Source organism: Lates calcarifer, linkage group LG23 (assembly GCF_001640805.2).
Source record: "Lates calcarifer isolate ASB-BC8 linkage group LG23, TLL_Latcal_v3, whole genome shotgun sequence".
Lineage (NCBI taxonomy): Eukaryota > Metazoa > Chordata > Actinopteri > Centropomidae > Lates > Lates calcarifer.
The window spans coordinates 4,694,888-4,715,147 of record NC_066855.1 but is presented as its reverse complement, the minus strand read 5'-3'; the positions used below and the strand labels follow the sequence as shown (position 1 = coordinate 4,715,147).

General features: G+C 40.7%; 3 protein-coding genes across 3 annotated transcripts in view; 2 read left to right on the top strand and 1 right to left on the bottom strand.

Annotated features, from left to right (window-relative positions):
- Positions 1-960: 960 nt before the first annotated feature.
- On the top strand, positions 961-3,724 carry crym (crystallin, mu). The gene is given in 9 exon segments (XM_018672474.2): positions 961-1,198; positions 1,283-1,433; positions 1,527-1,589; positions 1,694-1,795; positions 2,654-2,704; positions 2,706-2,838; positions 2,965-3,086; positions 3,179-3,263; positions 3,393-3,724. Coding segments are annotated over 9 exon segments (948 nt in total). The 5' UTR covers positions 961-1,031; the 3' UTR covers positions 3,467-3,724.
- Positions 3,725-3,817: 93 nt separating this feature from the next.
- On the bottom strand, positions 3,818-9,117 carry LOC108880774 (Rac family small GTPase 1). Its single transcript, XM_018672476.2, has 6 exons — positions 8,769-9,117; positions 7,678-7,749; positions 7,367-7,484; positions 6,871-6,933; positions 5,909-6,068; positions 3,818-5,376 (listed from the first exon to the last, which is right to left on the bottom strand). The coding sequence occupies exons 1-6, from the start codon at positions 8,801-8,803 to the stop codon at positions 5,246-5,248; spliced, it is 579 nt and encodes a 192-aa protein (XP_018527992.1). The 5' UTR covers positions 8,804-9,117; the 3' UTR covers positions 3,818-5,245.
- An 8,493-nt stretch (positions 9,118-17,610) lies between these two features.
- Positions 17,611-20,260, top strand: part of LOC108880771 (cytohesin-3) — a 29,108-nt gene continuing 26,458 nt past the window's right edge. Inside the window, exon 1 of the mRNA XM_018672473.2 lies at positions 17,611-18,019. Within this exon, the coding sequence (XP_018527989.1) occupies positions 18,001-18,019 (19 nt within the window). The 5' untranslated portion in view covers positions 17,611-18,000. The remainder of the gene's footprint in view (positions 18,020-20,260) is intronic.

The following is a 20,260-nucleotide window of genomic DNA, read 5'->3' as shown; positions in this document are numbered from 1 at the left end:
AATTTAAGCATAAGGCTGCAACATATTCTGTTACTACTGAGAACTGAATTTAAAAATTACTCATTAAATGAAAGATTCGCAAATCTGATTGTGGGCTGGTCCTGGTTGGTTAAATACAAACTGACTCCCACTTTCAGCTCTCCCTGTGAGTCTTTGGCACAGAGACCAGTCTGTTGGTCAAAGGACAAAGAGGACAAACAAGAGCTCCCTTTCACTTCCTCCAGTCGTCCTCCAGACAGTGTATAGGTACTGTGGATACAAGGCTCTACTCTGCTGAGTGCACTAGGTCAGTGAATAACTCCAAATCAGTGCTGGCAAAGTGAAAACAGAGCTCATGCTGACATTGTCTGACTGATACTAGTCTGTGCAGCACAGTGGACAGAGACCTATTGTTGAAATAACTGTCACCTACACCTTGCCACATTTCCACCTCTACACCACAGCTGTTCATGAGAGGTGTGTGTGTGTTAAACTGTAGGGATGTGCTCTCTGGGGAAGGTATTGGTGGTGTCATAAAAAGAGTACTGAAACATTTCATTGATTAATAATTATGTGTACAATAAAAATAGGCATTTATGTTTACAAATTTGTTTAAACATATTGAACTAATCCATCAGTAATAAGACATTATTTAACATTTAATGGGTAATAAGAAAGGGAATTATTAAAAAAAAATACAAATGAAATATTAATATATCAATAAATAGCTCAAATTAAAAAGTGGTTACAAAATAAAAGTGTCAGTAAATAGGCTACATAATTTAAAAATACACAAATTCATATTAAATTAAAGCAAATGTATTAATGTCTATTCTACTGTACTATTAGTTACTCATTATTTTATTGCTTTATAGATATTTTCATGACACTCCTTAAAATCCTATAACCTCATATTTCAGTAGATGTTTGCGCTCCTCCTCTCACCAACGTATTTCAACAGCCCTAACTGTTCTTGAACGCACCTCAGTCGGCTTGAACTTTGGACCGAACTACGGTCCAGTCGCTCCTCTGAATCGCGGTAAGCAGAAGTCATGGCTAACCCTCCCGTTATCATATGGAAAGATGAGGTTGAGCGCCTGCTGCGTTACCGAGAGCTGATCCCCCGACTGGAAGTAGCTTTGGGGAAATTCTCCTGGCGAGACAGCGCTGAACTGATCCAGCCTGTGCGCACCACAGTGCCGCTGCAGAAACACGACGGGTAGGCCGGCGCTGTGCTTCCAAATGCAGTTACAACAAACATTAACACCCTGTTGTTATTGCTAACACGCATTCTCCTCTGCAGATTCATGGGATTGATGCCTGCTTACATGGAGAATGACGGAGTCCTGAGCACAAAGTTTGTGTGTTTCTACAAGAGGGAGGACGGTTCCACTTTGCCAGCCACTCAAGCCACAGTAGTGCTGCTGGATCCTGAGTATGGGAATGTCAAGGCTGTGGGTAAAACTCATGCATGCATGAACAGTTGACTTAAGAACAGGTCTAAACAAACAGTTTGAAACCAGTCATGACCTGTTTCAAACCTGCAGGTCATGGATGGAGAGGTCATCACAGACATGAGGACAGCTGCTGTCTCTGCAATCTCTGCAAAGGTACAGTACACTTTCCATTTTCACAGCATCTGCTCTCAAATGTAGCACTGTAGCTCTGACTTTGAACCCTCTTGGGTCTGTCCTGGTGTGTTTCCATCGTGCAGCTGTTGATGCGTCCCGGGGCAGAGGTGTTGGCCATCCTGGGAACTGGCAGACAGGCCCTGAGTCATTATAATGTCTTCATGGAAATGTTCTCATTTAAAGAGGTACGGTTACAAAAATATGTTGCACATGTATGAGTAACAAGTCTGAGCAGAATCAGCCCAGGGTAATGTAATGTTTGGTGAACACAAGTTGTAAACAAGTGGAACAACAACAAACAAGACAATGAAATATACACAAACACCTTCACCAATTCTATTTTATATAGTCAGATTTTTTGATTGTCATGTCTGTATAGTAAGTATGTAGCTGGAGCAAGCAGGTGGTTATCTTAGCTTAGCTTAGCTTAGCATAAAGAACTGAAAACAGGGGGAAACAGCTAGCCTGGCTCTGTTCAAAGATAAAAATAAATTCAACCACCAGCACCTCTAAAATCTACTTCTAAACATATTATATCTTGTTTGTTTAATCTGTATAACAGCCGAAGCGTAAAAATGATCAGTTGTAGTTTTAAGAAAAATTATGCAAAGAACTATTTCTTGGAAATCTCAGCTGGTAGGTGGATTTAATTCGCTTTGGACAAAGCCAGGCTAGCTGTTTCCTCCTGCTTCTTGTCTTTATGCTAAGATAAGCTAACCTGCTGCTGAATGTAGCTTCATATTTAGTGTACAGGGACATGGGAGTGTTATGAATGAACGTTCAGTAAACGTCTCTTTAAGTTTACTTATCCCTCCTTTGAGCAGCGCAGCAATCTCCAAGTTAAGTTTTGAGCAAAGAGAAAGATTCAAAACAAGTCTGAGCATTGAAATCTGATTTTATGTTCCCTCTTAGTGCCAAAACTGAGAGTGCAGGCTTATCATGCTCGCAATTCTGCCCTAAATCATGACTTTCCTGTTGATTACTGTGGGAGTTAGTTATGTGATTGTATGATTGACTGTTTGATTTGTCATTATCTGTTGTAGGTGCGAGTATGGAGCCACACGAAGGAGAGGGCTGAGAGGTTTAGAGACTCCTGTCAGCGGTCCTGTGACAGCTTGTGTCTCAGTGGAGGAGGCGGTGAGGGGAGCGGATGTCATAGTAACAGTAACCAGATGTACTGAGCCGGTGCTCTTCGGTCAGTGGGTCAAAGCAGGAGCCCACGTGGCAGGTGAGGAGAAATAATTAACACAAAAACCAATCTCAAACAGGAAATATATGAGAAGTTTGGATTAGAAAAACAGTTTTTCAGCTGATTGTTTAACTGTTAATCTGCTTCCCTGCTGTTGCTGAGCAGCGGTGGGAGCCTGCAGGCCAAACTGGCGGGAGCTGGATGACGTGTTGATGAAGGAGGCCGTGGTGTACGCCGACAGCAGAGAGGGAGCGATGGCCGAGTCTGGAGACATCATACTCTCTGGGGTCAGTCTGTCGCTGTGCTTTCTCACTGTCTCACACTCACTTTTGCAGAATATATTTGGAGAAAAATACGACTGTGGATCTCTTGTTTTCAGGCAGAGGTGTTTGCAGAACTTGGAGATGTTATTAACGGGACAAAACCTGCTCACAGAGAGAAGACGACAGTGTTCAAATCTCTTGGTAAGCCCTACCTGATGCAGGCCTCTAAATCCATACCATGTGGAAAGTATGTTATTTTTACAACTCAGTACATTAACAAATACATTCATGGCTATTCAGTGTGACTGCATTTGTTGTTTATTACAACAGGGATGGGGGTTCAAGATGCAGTGTCTGCTAAGCTGGTATTTGACCAATGGAAAGCCAGACATAGCCAACTATGAAGTGGCCATGTGTTTCACTGACAGATCAACCTGCCACTGTAATCAACAGAAAATGAATCACCAATTATTCTGATAATCGATTTTTTATGCAAGTTGATCAGCTGAGGCTGATGGGAGTGTCGTTTGATAGTATGTGGTCAAACTTTGACCATCCAGTAGCATGAGTGAATGTGAATGTGAAATGTTACAGCAATTATTCCAGTAGCTGTTGAGATGTTTAAGCCTGGACCAAAGTGGTACACTGACTGACTGACTGCTGCTACAACGGCTAAAAATGGCAATGATATATGTATAATATTATATAATAGTTCCCTGAACTGTTTCAGGATAGAAGATATAAAATACAACAGAGCATTTTCAATGAATTTATTTGCTCTTTAAAAAAAATCAGCATATTACTATGTGAAAATGAAACCACATTTAGCAAGAAAGTAAATCTAAACGTGCACTCCCTCTGTGCAATTGAAACACTGATAAAATGAGTCCAGATTTACAGTGGTTCCCCAGAGCACCCATGCACTTTGATCGTTGCTCATTTCAAAATAAAATGCATCCGCTAAACGGTTACTGTTCAAGGTCATATTTTACAACGAAGAAAGTACAATGAGTTACGAGTGCTGATACACTGGCTCGAAGACTTCATAAAACACAGGGGTCAAAAAAGATATGGTCACACACCATTATGAGGGCAACATGAGCATTACATACTGAACAAAAAGCCTGAATATTCAAAGCACTTTCTGAACAAGAATTTGGTGAAAACTTGAAGTGATGATTATAACTTTACAGATAAATAAAAGAATGAGCCAGCACAACTGTGGCTGCACTGCACCTTCACATGCCTGACAGTCAGTCATAAAACACTGTGTGTATTCATTTAACACATAGAGAGCAATGGATTTACCTATAAAGCTTTCACGAACAACACAAGATAACTACCTGTTCATTATCTATCAGACTGTGTTTTAAATGCTCGCTCAATGTAGAGAGTAATTATTACTTCACTAAGCAGCTGCTACAACACATTACATTAAGTAATTTTAGGGTTAAATCACTTCTTCATAACTGCACCGGTGGAAAAAAGGAAGAAAAAAATCCTACATTTTAGTGATCATGGAGTGACTACAAAGCGATGACCGTTGAGTTTTGGCAGCGCCTCAGTCTCGTCAGATGACACATGTAAACAAAACGGTCTGTCAACCAACGGCTGACAAAAGACTGAATGAAAAAAGGACAAATTAGAGCTTCTAAAAAAACATTTTATCTTAAAGTAAAATTTCATCAAGGCAGCAGGAATCTCTTAGTGTGTAGGGGAAAGAGCGCAGTGCAGGACCTCCTTTTTTATTAAAGTTAAATCTATGGTAATTTTACGATAAATTCATGTTCAAGTAGTGTTTCTTCACAATGTCTGAGAAAAATGACATGAATGTGTGTTTTTTTTTTTTTGTAAAATCCTCCCTCTTTCTCCTTAATCAACCCCAGATCCCAAATCAACCCCTCACATTCCCCAAGGCCTTAGCAAAGTCACTTCATTCCTATCAATACTGAAAGGACTAAACAGATGTAAGAAACCACAAGCTGGACCTGACTGAAAACCTTCAGCACTGCTTAAATCTGTGAAGTTCTTTCAGATGGAAATCTGATCTACCACAGCTTCTATGAAAGCAAGAACACAGGAGGGGGTGAATAGATATTTGGGGAACCCAGACATCATCTTCTTCCCTCTGTGTAGGCGAGTTCTGACTGCAACCGTGTGTTTCTGCTCCCTGCGGTTCTCCGTTACAATATTTTGCACTTCCTTTTCCTCTTCTTGATGGGCGGGGGGCACAGGACCGCCCTGATGGCTTCATCAAACACCGTCTTAAGGCCGCGCTGCGTCAAAGCTGAGCACTCCAAATACTTCACGGCACCTGGTGGTCACAGGCAGAGGGAACCAGAAATATATTAGTTTAATGTTTGCATAGCACGATCATACAGGCCATGAATATTATGTAACTTCAGGAAGATAAACTATCAACCACAGAAAGTCACAATGTTCATAAACAATCAAATCATTACTTGACAAAAATAAGAATTTTAGCAGCATTAATGTACAGCATCTATCAGTTTCAAAGAATTAGACACACCCATCTGACTAGTAAAATTAAAATGTAACATTATACAATTTAATGTAAACAAAACATGACTAATAGTTCCATTAAATGAAGACTTCAAGTAAAGTGCAAATGCTGCTTGAACCTATCACTTTTTCAAATTATATTAATATATTTATAATAATTCACAGATCTGTAGCTACCCTGTGGTAGATTTTATCTGAAAATGTAACTTTTTTTTAGGGGTGTAAAACACAACTCCCTCAAAAAACCTCTTTAAGTTTGAAACTTTAACAGGCCATACTATAATTTAAAAATGAATTAGTGAATGTGCCGAGCCTCAACTGACTTATTTCTTTAGCCATGGCCAGGCCCTGGGGGTAGATGATGGGGGAGAGTTTCTTTTCCTTGAGCTTTTCGATGGTGTCCTTGTCATCTCTCAAGTCCAGTTTGGTGCCCACCAGGATGATGGGTGTGTTGGGGCAGTGGTGTCTCACCTCAGGATACCACTGCAGAGGGGGGGGGGACAGAGTCAGAGGCTACAGGATGCAGATGGGACAATACAGCAGACTGTCTGGAATGAGGGTGGGTGGGTTGCTAAAAGAATAGATTTCTTTCTTGGTTTTCTGGTCGTTATCCAGATTCAACATGATGTGACCTTTGAGGAACTCCTGGGGAAAAAAAGAGGACGTAAACTTCCACCAATGCTGAACAATTCTCAGCCCTGATGGTATGATCTATGACATATATCCCAGCTGCTTTACCAGCTGAACCCGAAATCCTCGATTTAGCTATCGCCTCTGAAGCAGCTTTCAAGTTTGACGGAAATGCATTAAAAAAACACCAAAACAATCAATAATCAGTAATCACCTTTAGAAGTTAGTTTTTGCCAGGAAATATGTTCTTTCTTTTTATGGCTTTATAATTGCATCAAACAGAAAATCATGAATTTCTTGTTAGTTGTAAGAAACCATGAGACAATGACAGAACAAAAAACAACTGTTCCTAATTGTGTAACTGGGGAAGAAAAATGCAAAATTTTCAGTTGAGTTCATTTGGAATCCCATCAAGTATATCCTTTAAAAGCCAAGTCTGAAAAATGGAAATTGTCTGAAATCCTGCTGTTAGTGGCCAAAGGCCCACAGCTGGACAACTGACAAAACTGAGTCAATTCTTCCTCCACCCAAGCTGATCAGACCCTGAAACTTTGTGGAAAACAGTTGAGTTTTTGAGATTTGTCGCCTGCAGATATAAAAACTGGAGGCAAAAGTAGAACAGTGCCGTCACCGGCAAAGCTAGGGTTGTTCTCACCTTGGCACGGACGTTCTCAAAGGAGGCTGGACTGACAAGTGAAAAGCAAATCAGGAACACGTCCTGGGGAGGGAAAATGACACCATTAGCCACCACAGATGGCAAACTTTTAATATAAGATTAAAAACTTCATGTTTATGTTACAGCTGAGAAGCTAATCTAAAGACTGGTCCTGGTTGGTTAAATACAAACTGACTCCCACTTTCACTCTCCCTGTGAGTCTTTAGCACAGAGACCAGTCTGTTGGTCAAAGGACAAAGAGGACAAACAAGAGCTCCCTTTCACTTCCTCCAGTCGTCCTCCAGACAGTGTATAGGTACTGTGGATACAAGGCTCTACTCTGCTGAGTGCACTAGGCCAGTGAATAACTCCAAATCAATGCTGGCAAAGTGAAAACAGAGCTCATGCTGACATTGTCTGACTGATACTAGTCTGTGCAGCACAGTGGACAGAGACAGGCAGTTGTGTACTGGTGTGTCTAGAAACATATACGTACTGTCTGTGGGTAGGACAGTGGCCTAAGCCTGTCGTAGTCCTCCTGTCCTGCTGTATCCCACAGACCCAGGTTCACTGGTTTCCCATCAACCATCACATTGGCAGAGTAGTTGTCAAAGCTGTGGGGAAAAAGATGGATACTGGATTAACATTGTAATGTGAGGAGATGCAGTTGTGTGTACATTTTAAAACATCTGTTGACAAATTACTCAATGACTTAGCTTCTCATAGGTGGGTTAGTGCTGTCACCTGTACCTCACCACATTTCCACCTGTACACCACAGCTGCTCCTAAGAGGTGTGTGTTACTTACACTGTGGGGATGTACTCTCCAGGGAAGGCATTGGTAGTGTAGCTGATGAGGAGGCATGTTTTACCCACAGCCCTGGGAGGAGAAAAGAGAGCAGAGAATACAGTTACGCTCTAGGGCTGAAGATTGCTGCACAATTTACACTTATTCTCTTTTAATGGCAATTTAAGTAATATTTATAGTATATACTATAAGTTTAACCTCTTATTTGACAGGTTAACAAGTCGTGTGAGACAAGTTTAACCTGAAAGATCGTCCTCCTGTTCTTTCTTTAACATGGGAAATGGAAATAACCTTTTAACTATATTATGGATTAAATGAGAGGTCTGAAAAGTTTGTCCTTCCAGAAATGTAAAATCAGCTAAGAAGTTTAAATTGGGGATGTGTGGTGAATTTGCGAATCTGTATGAAATCTCTTTTGCACATGAGATGACTAAAGATGGATGATGCATTTGTGCAGGTTGCAGTTTGTTTTTATTAGAATACTTAATAGAGCTGTAGAAAAATGGCTGACAATTAATTTGAAGTCTTGCTTCTTTTACATCTTCCCAAAGTGGACTGATTTCTTTAGGAGTTTAAATGTATATGTCACTGAGCTTTAATGAGCTATGATGGTGGTTTGATCTCATTTAGACATCCTGTAAACAAATAAATAAATTGTTCCAGAGACAAACGTGGCTAAAGTGTATATAATTAAAAAAAAATTCACACACACATATAAAAACTGCAGATAACAATTACTACAATTCAATAGCCACAGGACAACTTTTATATGGGGCGAGCTGTAAGTTAAAGTAGCTGTCGACATGGCAGCCTGCGTCATGTCTAATAAATGACATGCTGTGGCCCAACCAGTCACACCTAACCGGAGCATGTAGATAAATCTGTCTGACCCAGCTGGACCGGAGAGCGGACACAACAACAGCTGTCGCTCGTGTTGGCATGTTATCCGAGGCTTGTTAGTCGCTAGCCAACTGTTGGTAACTGGGTCAACGCAAACAACCAAGTGTGTTACCCTTAAATCCTTAACATACGACTCAAACTGGGGCATTTTAATGGTCAAAGTGAGGGATAAAAAAGACTGTTTTACTTACCCGTCCCCCACTACCACACACTTAATGGCCTGCATCGGACGGCTTCTCTCTCGCGCGCGCTGGCGATACAGCCAACGTTACAGCGGCTCGAGCTCGGTTAGCTTAGCAAGCTAACAGCGGCTAAAATAAACCGGCGGTTGTGTGGCCTGAAAAGTGGTACACCGTAAACAAAAACTTTTAAATACTGTCGTTATGAATCCGGTTTGACCCTTGTTTTTCTCCGCACCACCCCGGTGAAACTCCAGAGTCGTAAATCAGGCAGGCAACACCCAGGAAAAAAAAAAACTCTGGAGTCAAGATTGAGGGAAAAACGCCCACAGTTTGGAAGCTGCGGCTCTGAGATCCCTGCAAGTCACATCCGGTCAGACCAGGACCGTCAAAACCCGCCATCTACCGGCTACTACAGCAAGAACCGGTGTCAGGTACGAATCTGGTTTGTTAATTCAGTAATGGAAGAAATAATTAGATCATTTAACCCTGATAAAATTGCAAAATAACAATGTTATAAAATATGTAGTTTTTAAAATAATCAGATAATAACAACAATGTGCTGGAGTACATTAGGCGTTAAAATAAATAATGTTAGAGCTGTATTATTTTATATTAGTACGATTATAAATGATGCATTGACAATTTTAATGTAGCAGATGCTTTTATTATTGTGATATCTACAGTGACCGTAGCTGTCAAATAAATATTGTAAAGTATAATGGCTGTGAAGAGTGGTGGAGTAGTGCGCTAGTAAAGTACAGCACTTGGATAAAAATTGATTGATATATGATTACCTTTACTTACAGTTAAATGAGGTTTATGGTTATATTAATACAGCTTCACTGTTTAAGTAGTGTTAGATCTTTAATTTCTTCTCACGTTCATGGATTTTCTGTCTTACTTCCTGGTGTGTTAAACAATAAGATTTCAAATTCTAAATTCCCTGTAGAAATAAAAAGAAGACTTGAACAAACCAGTGACACAAGGTAAATTTACTCAGTTATAGTTACACCATTTTAATGTACCTCTACTTTACTTTCTTGAAATTCTGCTCCACTATATATCAGGGGTAAATGTTGTCTTTTTACTTCTCTACATGTATCTGACAGCTACAGGTACTTTATCAGTTAAATAATCAATTTGTAAAATATGATGTATTTTTAAAGATTTAACCACTAACAGCATATTAAGTAATTAAAATCAGCATCACTTTGACAGCATTTAATGCATTTACTTCGATGATACCATAATAAAATGATATGGAGCTTTTCTGTTTGAAAAAAAAATCACTGCAGTTTAGCATGTGAACACTAGAGAGCAGTATTTTTACAGTCTTATAGCTCATAGAGGACATCATAATACTAAATGAATTTTACTGCCAACCTGAGGAGAATAAAAGCCCCTTTCTCTCTCTGTCCTCATGTTCTCCGCCATTCAAAGTCCTTAACCATCATCTTTGCAATGGTTTTATTTCTCCATCTATTAATCACCGGCTCCATGGCAACTGCTCAGTCTGTGGCATCATCTTCAGTCTCTGCACACACACAGGGGAAACACAGTCACACACACACACACATTAGTAACCTTGTCGCTGGATTATGTTATTGGGGGATTTTTCAGCAAACAACACATTAATAGGATGAACGTCATCATTAAATGGCGGGTAAAAGCAGGGGAGAGAGATTAATGAAGGATAAACAGGCCTGTTGCCTGCACATCAGGGAGGCTGTAAAACACAGTGGGGTCACACTGCGAGACCTTAGGATGTCAAACTGAGAAAAGACATTAAAGAGAAAATCATCCCTGAGGCACTTCAAACATATTGTAGAATGGATGTCTTAAATGAGTTATGTAGCCTGCTGGGCATTTAAATGCTACAAATTCTACCAAGTGTAGTTGGTTCGTGTCAAATTGAGACTACTTCCTAGTTCTGTTTTTTAAGAATTTATATATATATATATAGTCATACACACCTTGTTTGCTTAATACATTTTTTTAATGGCATGTTGTTATTTTTACTCTTTGGTTTTGTACAAATGAAATAAACAAGATATATAATGATAATTGGTGAGCATTAAATGTGCTGGTTGGTGTATTGTTGACAGAGACAGGCTAGCTGTTTCCCCCCTTTTCCAGTATAGTAGTATCAACCTTTTCAACTAACTCTCAGCAAGAAAGCAAATTTATAAAGTAATTCCCAAAATTACTAAAATGGAGTAAAAATTCATGCAGGACTTGTTATTTTTAATTTAAGATATATGGTTTTGCTTTTGAAAAAAATGATATGTCAGACTTGTGAACTGAGACAGAGCGTATAAAATTTATGAATCAAGACTCCAATTAACTAATTTTACACTCTTAAGCAGTAGATCTTCCCATTATGAGTGGAAGAGATATATAATCAGTTGATTCATTTGATTAAATTATAGATTACTGTCTTGGCTTTCCCTAAACACCACAGATCGTCTTATCTGAAGAGAAATGTCACTTTCACTTCTATATCATTGGGAGCGTTTCTTGTTGTAACAGTTGGCTTTAGAGGAAGACTCTGTAGAAACGCTTTGCATCAGAGGTGAGAGGAAAGATGTTTTAAGAAGCCAGAACTTCTTTAAAAGAGCTTTTTTTGGTGAGGCTATGTTATGCACTATCATGCTCAGTTCTCCTCCCAGCTTCCCCGTTGCCCTCACTCCATATGCATCTTGCTTGCAAACTGCAGTTCAGAGAGACATTTCATCGGATCATTATGCTCCGCCATTAGTTCTCTAAATAATCACCAAGATTTAATGACCCCTGTCACAGTGCTCTCATTTGCATGGGAGTCAGATTGACAGTCTGCAGGCAATCAGCACTTAAATGCCTGAATGTGCTCTGTAATGGCAGCAGAGTCCGCAGGATATCCACTGTCGCAGAATGTGGAGAAAGTCAACATTTTTAATAGGGTGAGAGCTGAAAGATAAGAGTATTCACAAGGTATTCCCTGGATTTCATAATTTCATCTGAACTGAGCATGTAAAGCAGATGGCTGAACCCAGCTGAGGCTTTTGGCATTTTGCACTGCTGCTATCTCTCACTCCCACATGATCAATGTAAGCCTATATACTGCAGTAATAAGATCCTGCAGATAACTAGCGTGGCTATGAATCATTCAGCAGCTCAAACCCCTGACATCTGATAGATTTTCTTGGAATTTATCTGTACGTAGAGGCAAGTCTGATTAGGGCACTGCAAATGTGTATTTTTGATCTGATAACAGAGTTTTATGATACTGAGTTTTTATCTTACAGTTGCAATTAAAGAATAATACAACACTGAAAATGACTCAGCAGTAGAAATAAACTCCTTTTTATTCTTTGAAAACCATGAACCGCCTCCAGACACTCCCTGCAAGCTTCCCCCCAAAACCTCTTATCCGGCTGCATGTTGAGCAATAACAGGAGGATGCGCAGTTTACTTCAGGTTGGTTTCAGGCGACTCTGTGCTAGCTTGTTTATTAGCCAGTGGCAGCAAGATGTGAAACTCCCCAAAAATAAACTACTTTTTTGAAGAAGTCCTCACGCTGCACTAACAGTGGCATGCAGCATACGCAGAGCCTTAGTCACCAGATAAAAGGGGACTTCTGTGTTCAGTGCTTGTGTCCAGTCCAATCTATTCACGAAGCTTCTTTTTTTTATCCCGATGACATTCAACCAATCGGTCATGAGCCATTTTTTGCAATCAGATTCAGATATACTGGTGAGTCACATGCTGCTGTGGTGGATGTGATGGGAAGTTTCCAGCCACTGGGTCAAAACAACAGCAAAATTGCAGCACTTTGCTCCAAGGTGGAAAGATGTCCCACGTGGATCCTTTGTCCTCCTTCTCATTCTCTGTGTGTTTCTCTTCCTCCAGCTTCTTTTCCCTCCTTTACCGGCACCGCCTGCTCTTGACCACTGTGAGAAAGGAAGTGTGTCACATTTCTTGTATGTTTGCATTAGCAGGAATGTGTGTGTGTGGGACCATTGCAGGATTTTCACAGGATTCAGGAATTCCTCAGAAACTCACCAGGTTCAAACACAAGTGATCTATCATTATATAACAATAAACATTATTTCTGAGTTATATTTTCAAAAGAACCCTGAATTTATTTGCAGCCTATCATTACCAGTAGACTTTCCTCAATGACACCCGTGAGGTGATAAATCAAGTGTAGCTGATTCAGCTCATTGCCAAACACAGTCCTGATAAGTGCAGCATGTTATTTTATTGCTTTAACGTTAAGCTCTCTCGTTCAAGGAACCAATATTTCATTATGTGCTGAACAGGCTGAACAGACTTTGAATAATCATCGAGTCTCAATCAAAATAAACCAGAGTCTTTGTACAAAAACTCTGATGGCCGTATGGCTCAATATGTTACCTCATTATAACAGTATGGGTCATGAAGCAGGTTACATGCTTACAACGTAGCCAAGAGATGCACTGGATGAATCCGGTTCTGCACAACAGCACAGGGTCATTTCCTTGATGAGGGCAACAAAAGTTCAGGGCATGAAATTTTGGATGAGGACAGAAAACTGAACCACCATACTGAAGAGGCAACGTTCTGAAATCTTTCACTCTCATTTGAGATTGGCTAGAAAAAAACCTTTGAGGAAAGTGCGTGTGAGATTTTGGGTGTGTGCTTGTCTGCCAGAGCATGTACCTCCATGTGTACCAGATGGCAGGTTGCTCTGCAGACTGTCACTGTGTTATGTGACAAAATGTTACATCAGCTATCAGACTGATGTCATGAAATTTTGTACAGACGTTCATGTCTCCAAGAGGATGATTCCTACTGACTTTGGTGATTCCCTGTCCAGGGGAATTATAGTATACTGTAATCATTAAATGACCCCTCTGACTTTTCATGTTAACATGCTGAACAAAGGCAGCAAACATGATAAACATTACACCTGCTTAACACTGGCATGTTAGCTTTGTCATTTTGAGCATGTTAGCATGCTGATGTTAGCATTTACTCTAAATCCTGTAGCTCTCATACAGAGTGTATATGTACCGAGCTGTAATCAGACTGTGGCACATGAACACAGTCGTCCTCGACCACTCACTGGGGCTGGAGGTCCGTCCATCTCACTCCCCGGCCTTGTGTGTAAGAAGTTGTAATGTGCTTGACATATGCTGCCTTGCAGAAACCCGCTTCCAGTGAAATTTGGTAGCGCATTCATGCGGTATTCTCTGCTGGCTTGTAAAAGGGGAAAATAAATATAACTACATTATAGCGCGGGGAAAGATGATGTCAGACTGAGGTCAAGTTTATGGGTCAAGAATTAATCAGCGAGACTGAGCTAAACAGAGCCCGACCCCTTAATCTTTTCTATTTTAAATTCACATGAAATTTGAGATATCTTCAGTTTGACTCACAAGATATTTTCTGGCATATGTCCTCCTTCATTTGGCAGATGAATGCTTCATTTCCAAATGTTCTTAATTCTGGTAAACACTGTGCACATGGCGAACAACAGATTAATTAACTCTAGTGTTTCATTGATTAGAAGGGAATAATTCAGTTGTATGATGAAGGGAGCGCTTCTTGGACTCCACCCTTTTAGTTCTGCTAAAACTGGAAAGGGAGCCTCTTCCTGTGCTGGTCCGGACATCTACACTTAACATGGGATTATTCCCAGAGCTGATGGCCTTCGCCTCCCTAATACGAAACCCCCTTTTCTTTTTCTGCACATGTCAAGTTGAGGCGCCGGGAGAAAAATTAGGGGAAAAGAGAGATGGTGATGAAGATGTCATGCGTCCTATAAGCTTTTCCCTCAAATTTCTCTTTGAAAAATCACACTGTATGAGACCAACTATGTTTGGTTCCTGGCTGCAGGCGGGCCTCTGAGGGGGTGTGAGGAGGAATTTATGGGAACATGCTGCAAATTAATTGTAACTACCAATGCAGTGGAGTCAGTATTTGTTTATGCCTGGAGCCTTTGAGGGGAAAAACAAGTGAAACCATTAATTTTCTATTTTTAGGAAAGAGAGGAAAGTTGTTCTGACAGTGTGTTGTCATCCATTGGGGGTTTGAATGTGTAAGTGAGAGACATTTCTTAGAAAATGCAGAAAAGGCTCATATTCATGTCCCTGGAGAGAGCAGTGTTTAGATCAGTACGTGATCAGAACAAGAGATTGGCCCTTTTTTTGACACTGGACTAACCTATATTTCAAGGTAATTAAACCAAAGCAACTCTGTGAGATTTGAGGATTTGATTTCACCATTAAATTGAATTGAATATACTGTAACACTGAAACACATATGTGTTCTGCCTTTGACTGTGTTAACACTTAATGAGCTCAGTATGTGTATTTGTAGGGGTGGTATGTCATGAGCATTTTTACACTGATTGGAAATGCATGTAAAATTAGACTTTGTGTGCTCTATTATTTCCAGTAACACTGAAGCAATTCCTGCTGTATGAAACAATAGATACATGCATCAGCTCTGACAGTCTGGCTGTACTGCCAGCAGGTGGGCTTTGAAAGCAGGAGAAGTGTGCTGTGATTGTACCACAGAAGGGAAACTAAGGGTGGGAGTAATGTACAATTTTCCATACTTGTTGCATAACAGGTGCAGCTTTCCATAAAGAGGAGGAAAATTCAACACATTCAAAATCTCACTGTGGAATTCACAGCAACAATGAGCCTGGTTTAGTTGTGTATAACCTGCAACAGCAACAAAAGAATCATAGCTTCTCCCTGTTAAAAACAAAAGAGCAGGTCATAGTATTATCAGTATCATGTTGTCATTATAGCAGAGATGGAGCTGTTTTAAAACCTGGAGAGAAAAATATTCAGATCAAGCCAGAGGACAGCAACTACCCAGACAGGAAATGAAAACATTTCCAGTTCAACCCAGCAGAGAAGACTGCAGACCAAGTCGATAATTTGTGATACTTTAATGCATGGTCTGTACACAGGATTACAGTTTGGATGTTAGCAGCAATTAAGAGTGTTTTGCACAAAATGACGCCACTTTTGATTATGAAACTGTTCATTTTTAAGGCTGGATTACCAAGCGGGCAATTCTCCTCAGGGACCCGGCTTTCTACAGCCCCAAAAGCTTGGAGCTCCAGACAAAAGGCCCTGCATTATTACTTATGTCACCTGAGTTAATATTTCTGTTTATTATTTTAGTTTATTTTGAGCTACCATCTTAAATCAAAGTAGTGTGGGAGTTGTAGGAGTCAATACGGCCACTTTTTGACCTCTTGAACTCTAACTGTTCGAGTCTGATCATTTTCCAACCTTGCAGTTTGTGATTACTCCCTCGAAGGTAAAATTAGAGTGACACAGATCAAATCAGATCAGATTTCATAACACTGTGAGGGTGGAGGAGGGCAGCCCGATCACATCACTTCCCTTTCTGTAACTCTCTCCCATTGTCCCCCCTGTAGTGCTGCACAATGATTCCTCAGCGCAACTCCCTTCCTGAACTTCGGGCCGCACACTGGGTCCTGCCTTTCATATTCCTCCCGTCACTGCGTTGCTGTTGGCGTGGCTGGGGATCTTCCCTGGAAAGGCCTCAGTGAGTCATGAGTTCACATGGGCAGGGACAGACAGGAAGCACCCGAGCTGGGCTTCTCTGGCCGTGAGCCTCTGAGGGTGTCATCACGCCTGCACTACCAAACGATGGATGTGGGGCGGATGTATGAGGTCAGAGTCAGAGAAGTACCTTTAACACAGATACTTAGTGGGGAACTTAGATATAAGACCTGTTGAGGAAGGATCAGTTCACTGAAAGTGTGGATTATAAATGTACTTTGCTTGAGGAGTTAAGATTGTTGCCAAACTGACAACCCAGAGTGTGTCTGTGTGAGTGAGTCTGGTGTAGTTAGGCTTAATTTTAAGTCATAAATCAGGGTGGCTACTTATATGTCACATTACAAATAAATTAAAATGGTGTGTGGTTGAGGTTAACTGGCAGGGGGGTGTCTTAAATTCATGCAGTAAAAGCTGTTTCATTGTGGCTGTGTGAGTACTAGTACAAGCTAGTGGTGACGGCTTACCGGAGTGATCCACTACTATATGTAGGTTTTTGCCATCGCTAACACAGCTAATGTTAGCATTAACAGCTTATTTACCAAGAGCTTCAGCCACTGTTGTGTTTACAAGAGAGAAAGTTAGAAGCTATTTCTTCATCCTCTAATGTTGGACTGAGGGCAGACTGGACGATACAGTGACTCACTATCACAAAGAGCTTGGCTGTTACAGGACAGGCTGGCCCAAGGCTAGCTGGTTAGCATGCTAATTTCAGTAGAAGAAAAGAAGTGATAGAAATGAAGGCAAAACAAGAGTTGTCTGCGTTGTCTCATTGCAAGGTATTAGCAGCAGTTTTGAAGCTTTTGATGATTTTTCCTGATAGTCTTCAGCAGATTAAGTTGGTCAGATGCTAATGCTAATGTTGGCTGAAATGTTTGATCAACATTAATCCACAACATCTGATGAAATAAGAAAAAATTACCATTATCATTATTATTATTATTATCATCATTATTATTTTAAGATAAGGATATCTCCATCATTTGACCTACTCCTACTTGGCCTCATTCACAACTGTCTTTTCATAAATCAGCAATTACAATATGTCTGTGGTAAAATATAATTCCTAATGAATAAGTATTATTATGAAAACTAGAGAATAAAACCCTCCATATGTTTGTGTCCTTTAGATAACATTTTAACTTGTCTGTCTTTTGATCCCTGCAGAGAGGTATGAATCAAATCATTTTAATTGATTGATTTATTAAGGCTTTAGTCTTATCTCACTGTGTGTGTGTGTGTGTGTGTGTATGTGTGTAGGTGTGGGGGTGCAGGGGCGTGGCCTAATGACGTCGCTGTGGTTGCAGTGTAGCTAATGTGAATGCAGACGGAGCAGCTGAGGATGGAGCAGAGGGCGAGAAACGCCGCCGCCGCTGTTTCACGTCGCGGTCACACACAGCTCTGAAACATCTCTCTCTACAGTAAAGGACCGCCGCTTTATAATCCACACCCAGACTGCGACTTCTTCTTTCCTCTCTCTCTCTATCTTTTCTGTTCATTTCGCCGCTGGACATCTGCGCTCCAGTCCACCTCACTTCTATCTGCCTGTCAACACAACGCCGGCTTCGACTGTCTTGTCAGTGGAAGGAAAGGAAAGAAAAATCACTCAGCAAAATAAATCTTCCGCGAGGACACACCTTCTCCCGGACTGCCCTGTCACTGCCACAACAAATATGGATGAAGACAATCACGGTAAGGCTCGGGCTTTTTTTTTGTCATTCCCCACGCTGGTTTCCTCTCGTCTTGAGCTCGTGTGCAAGGATGGATGGACGGACGGATGGATGGATGAATGTGTGAGACTCAGGGTACACGGATGGTGAAGGTATATAAAATCCAGGATGTTGTGTTTTTTTGCAGACCTTCCAAAAAACACAACCAGTCTCGGTTGTCATGATTTAACACCTGTTAATAAAGGAGCATTTCACAGAACAGAAATACGGGTTGGTTTGCATGTTTCCCTCCGCGCAGGTGAGAAAGAGTCTGTTTGTTCCTGTACAGAAACATGATTGGAAAACGCTGAAGTCAAGCTGGGGGGAAAAAAAATGCACGCATTCACCTTTTCCATCTGTTTGATGTCTTGCTGTTAGGCTTTGAAGTTGTTCTCACTATCTTCTTGAGCTGTTTGAAGCCTGTAAACTGGTGGGGAATTGATAAGATATCTAACTGGCAGGTTTCCATATGGAGGACAGAGCTAGCTGGATCTACATCCTTTTACAAAAACATACAGAAAATAACTCCCTGTATGAGGAACACAAGAATATGTGGCATTTGCGCTTAAAAAATGACTGAAGCGACTGATCGATATAGTAGTAGTTGCAGATTAATTTTCTGTCCATTGATTAATCAAGTAATCGACTAATTGTTTCATCTCTACAGTGGAATATTGATAGGAGACAGACTTTAAGTACCTATAGTGATATTATTGGTGGAGGCTAAGTCATATAGACAAGCTGTGGTGATGCACTGTATGTGGTGAATGTTAATATTGTTGGGTTTTTAGTGTTGCTGTCCTGTCAGTGCTGATTTAGCGATAAAAAGCTGAATGAACTGAACGTGTGCAGCTGCATGTCTAACCTGGATTACTGCCCACATGGTGGCTGCAGCTTCACTGTATGACGGTGGATGAAGCACACACATGCAGGATGCTTCCGAGCAGATAATCCAAACCGCCTTGAAGGCAGTGTAGTGTAAACAAATGTCCATAGTCTGATAACAGTTTGTCAGTTAAACTGTGAGAGATTAGCAGAGCCAGGAGAGACCCTCATCTGAACTCCCACTTTTTTCCCCCTCCTCTATCCTCATGTCCCAAAAGTCTGAATATAAGTGACCCAGTTTGACCAGTTTTTTCATTGAGCTTAATTTATACTTGTGTGTTAAGTCTTTTCCTTATGGAGGTTTAACTACCTCCTGATACAGGCTGAATTCCAGGGTATTTAATGACACTCTGACCTTCACTCTGGTGTCACCATCAGGCCTAATTTTCCACTTGCACACAAGCTGCATTAAAATCAAATTGCCATTAAATTGACTGAGTATATTGGGGAATACAGGAGGAAACTCGTTTTTGTTTGTGTGTATGTTTCAGGGAAGAGGTTTTACTTTGTCATCAGAGGCTTGTTGAAAGTAATATAACTCTAGAATCATAGTTTAGGGTTTGACTTGTGTCATTTTTGTATTGAAATGTGTAGTAAAATCAGTTAATCGCGATGCACTTGTAGCGCACCCACAGATGGAGCCAGTCTGAGAGATACCGCTGACTGAATCATGTGACAGGATGTCAGATAGCACCGAGGCACACTGTCTACAATCAGACTGGAAACATGCGACACAGAGAGACTGTGCGCAGCACTGTGCAGTGTGTGGATTATTAAAATAACTTACCATAAATGTTGAACTAATCAAGAGCTCTCATTCACTCACTCACACTCTCGACTTGCATGCATCACTTAACATTGTTCACATGCACATCTTGATATGCTGGTATCACACCACAGGCACTTAGAGCGGCCCTGCATGGGTGTATGCTCCTCTATTTCCAAAGTACGCATCCAATTCCAGTCTTTTTTCTCCTGTATATACAGCAGGATAATATAAGAGATGTATCTTACTGTCAGGGCTTAGGTATTCTGTAAAAGTTAAGCCTAAAATTCAAGCCTTTTTAAAATCTCTAAACATACTGTTGGATGTCAAAGAACATAAGACTATGGATGAAAGTTATAAAAGCCATTTCTGGGGACCTTTCAGCTCAGAGGTTGTAAATCCATCCAGTACAAAGCCGTGCTTTGTAGCTCTGAGGTGTAGTTTTGCATGCCAGCAAATGTGCACATTATCGGCACATGTGTACATTAGGGACCGTGTTCTCACGCCTGCATGTATAGTATGCGTGCAACATATGTACAAAGTTGGGGCTATAATTTGTTCTGGATCAGTGAA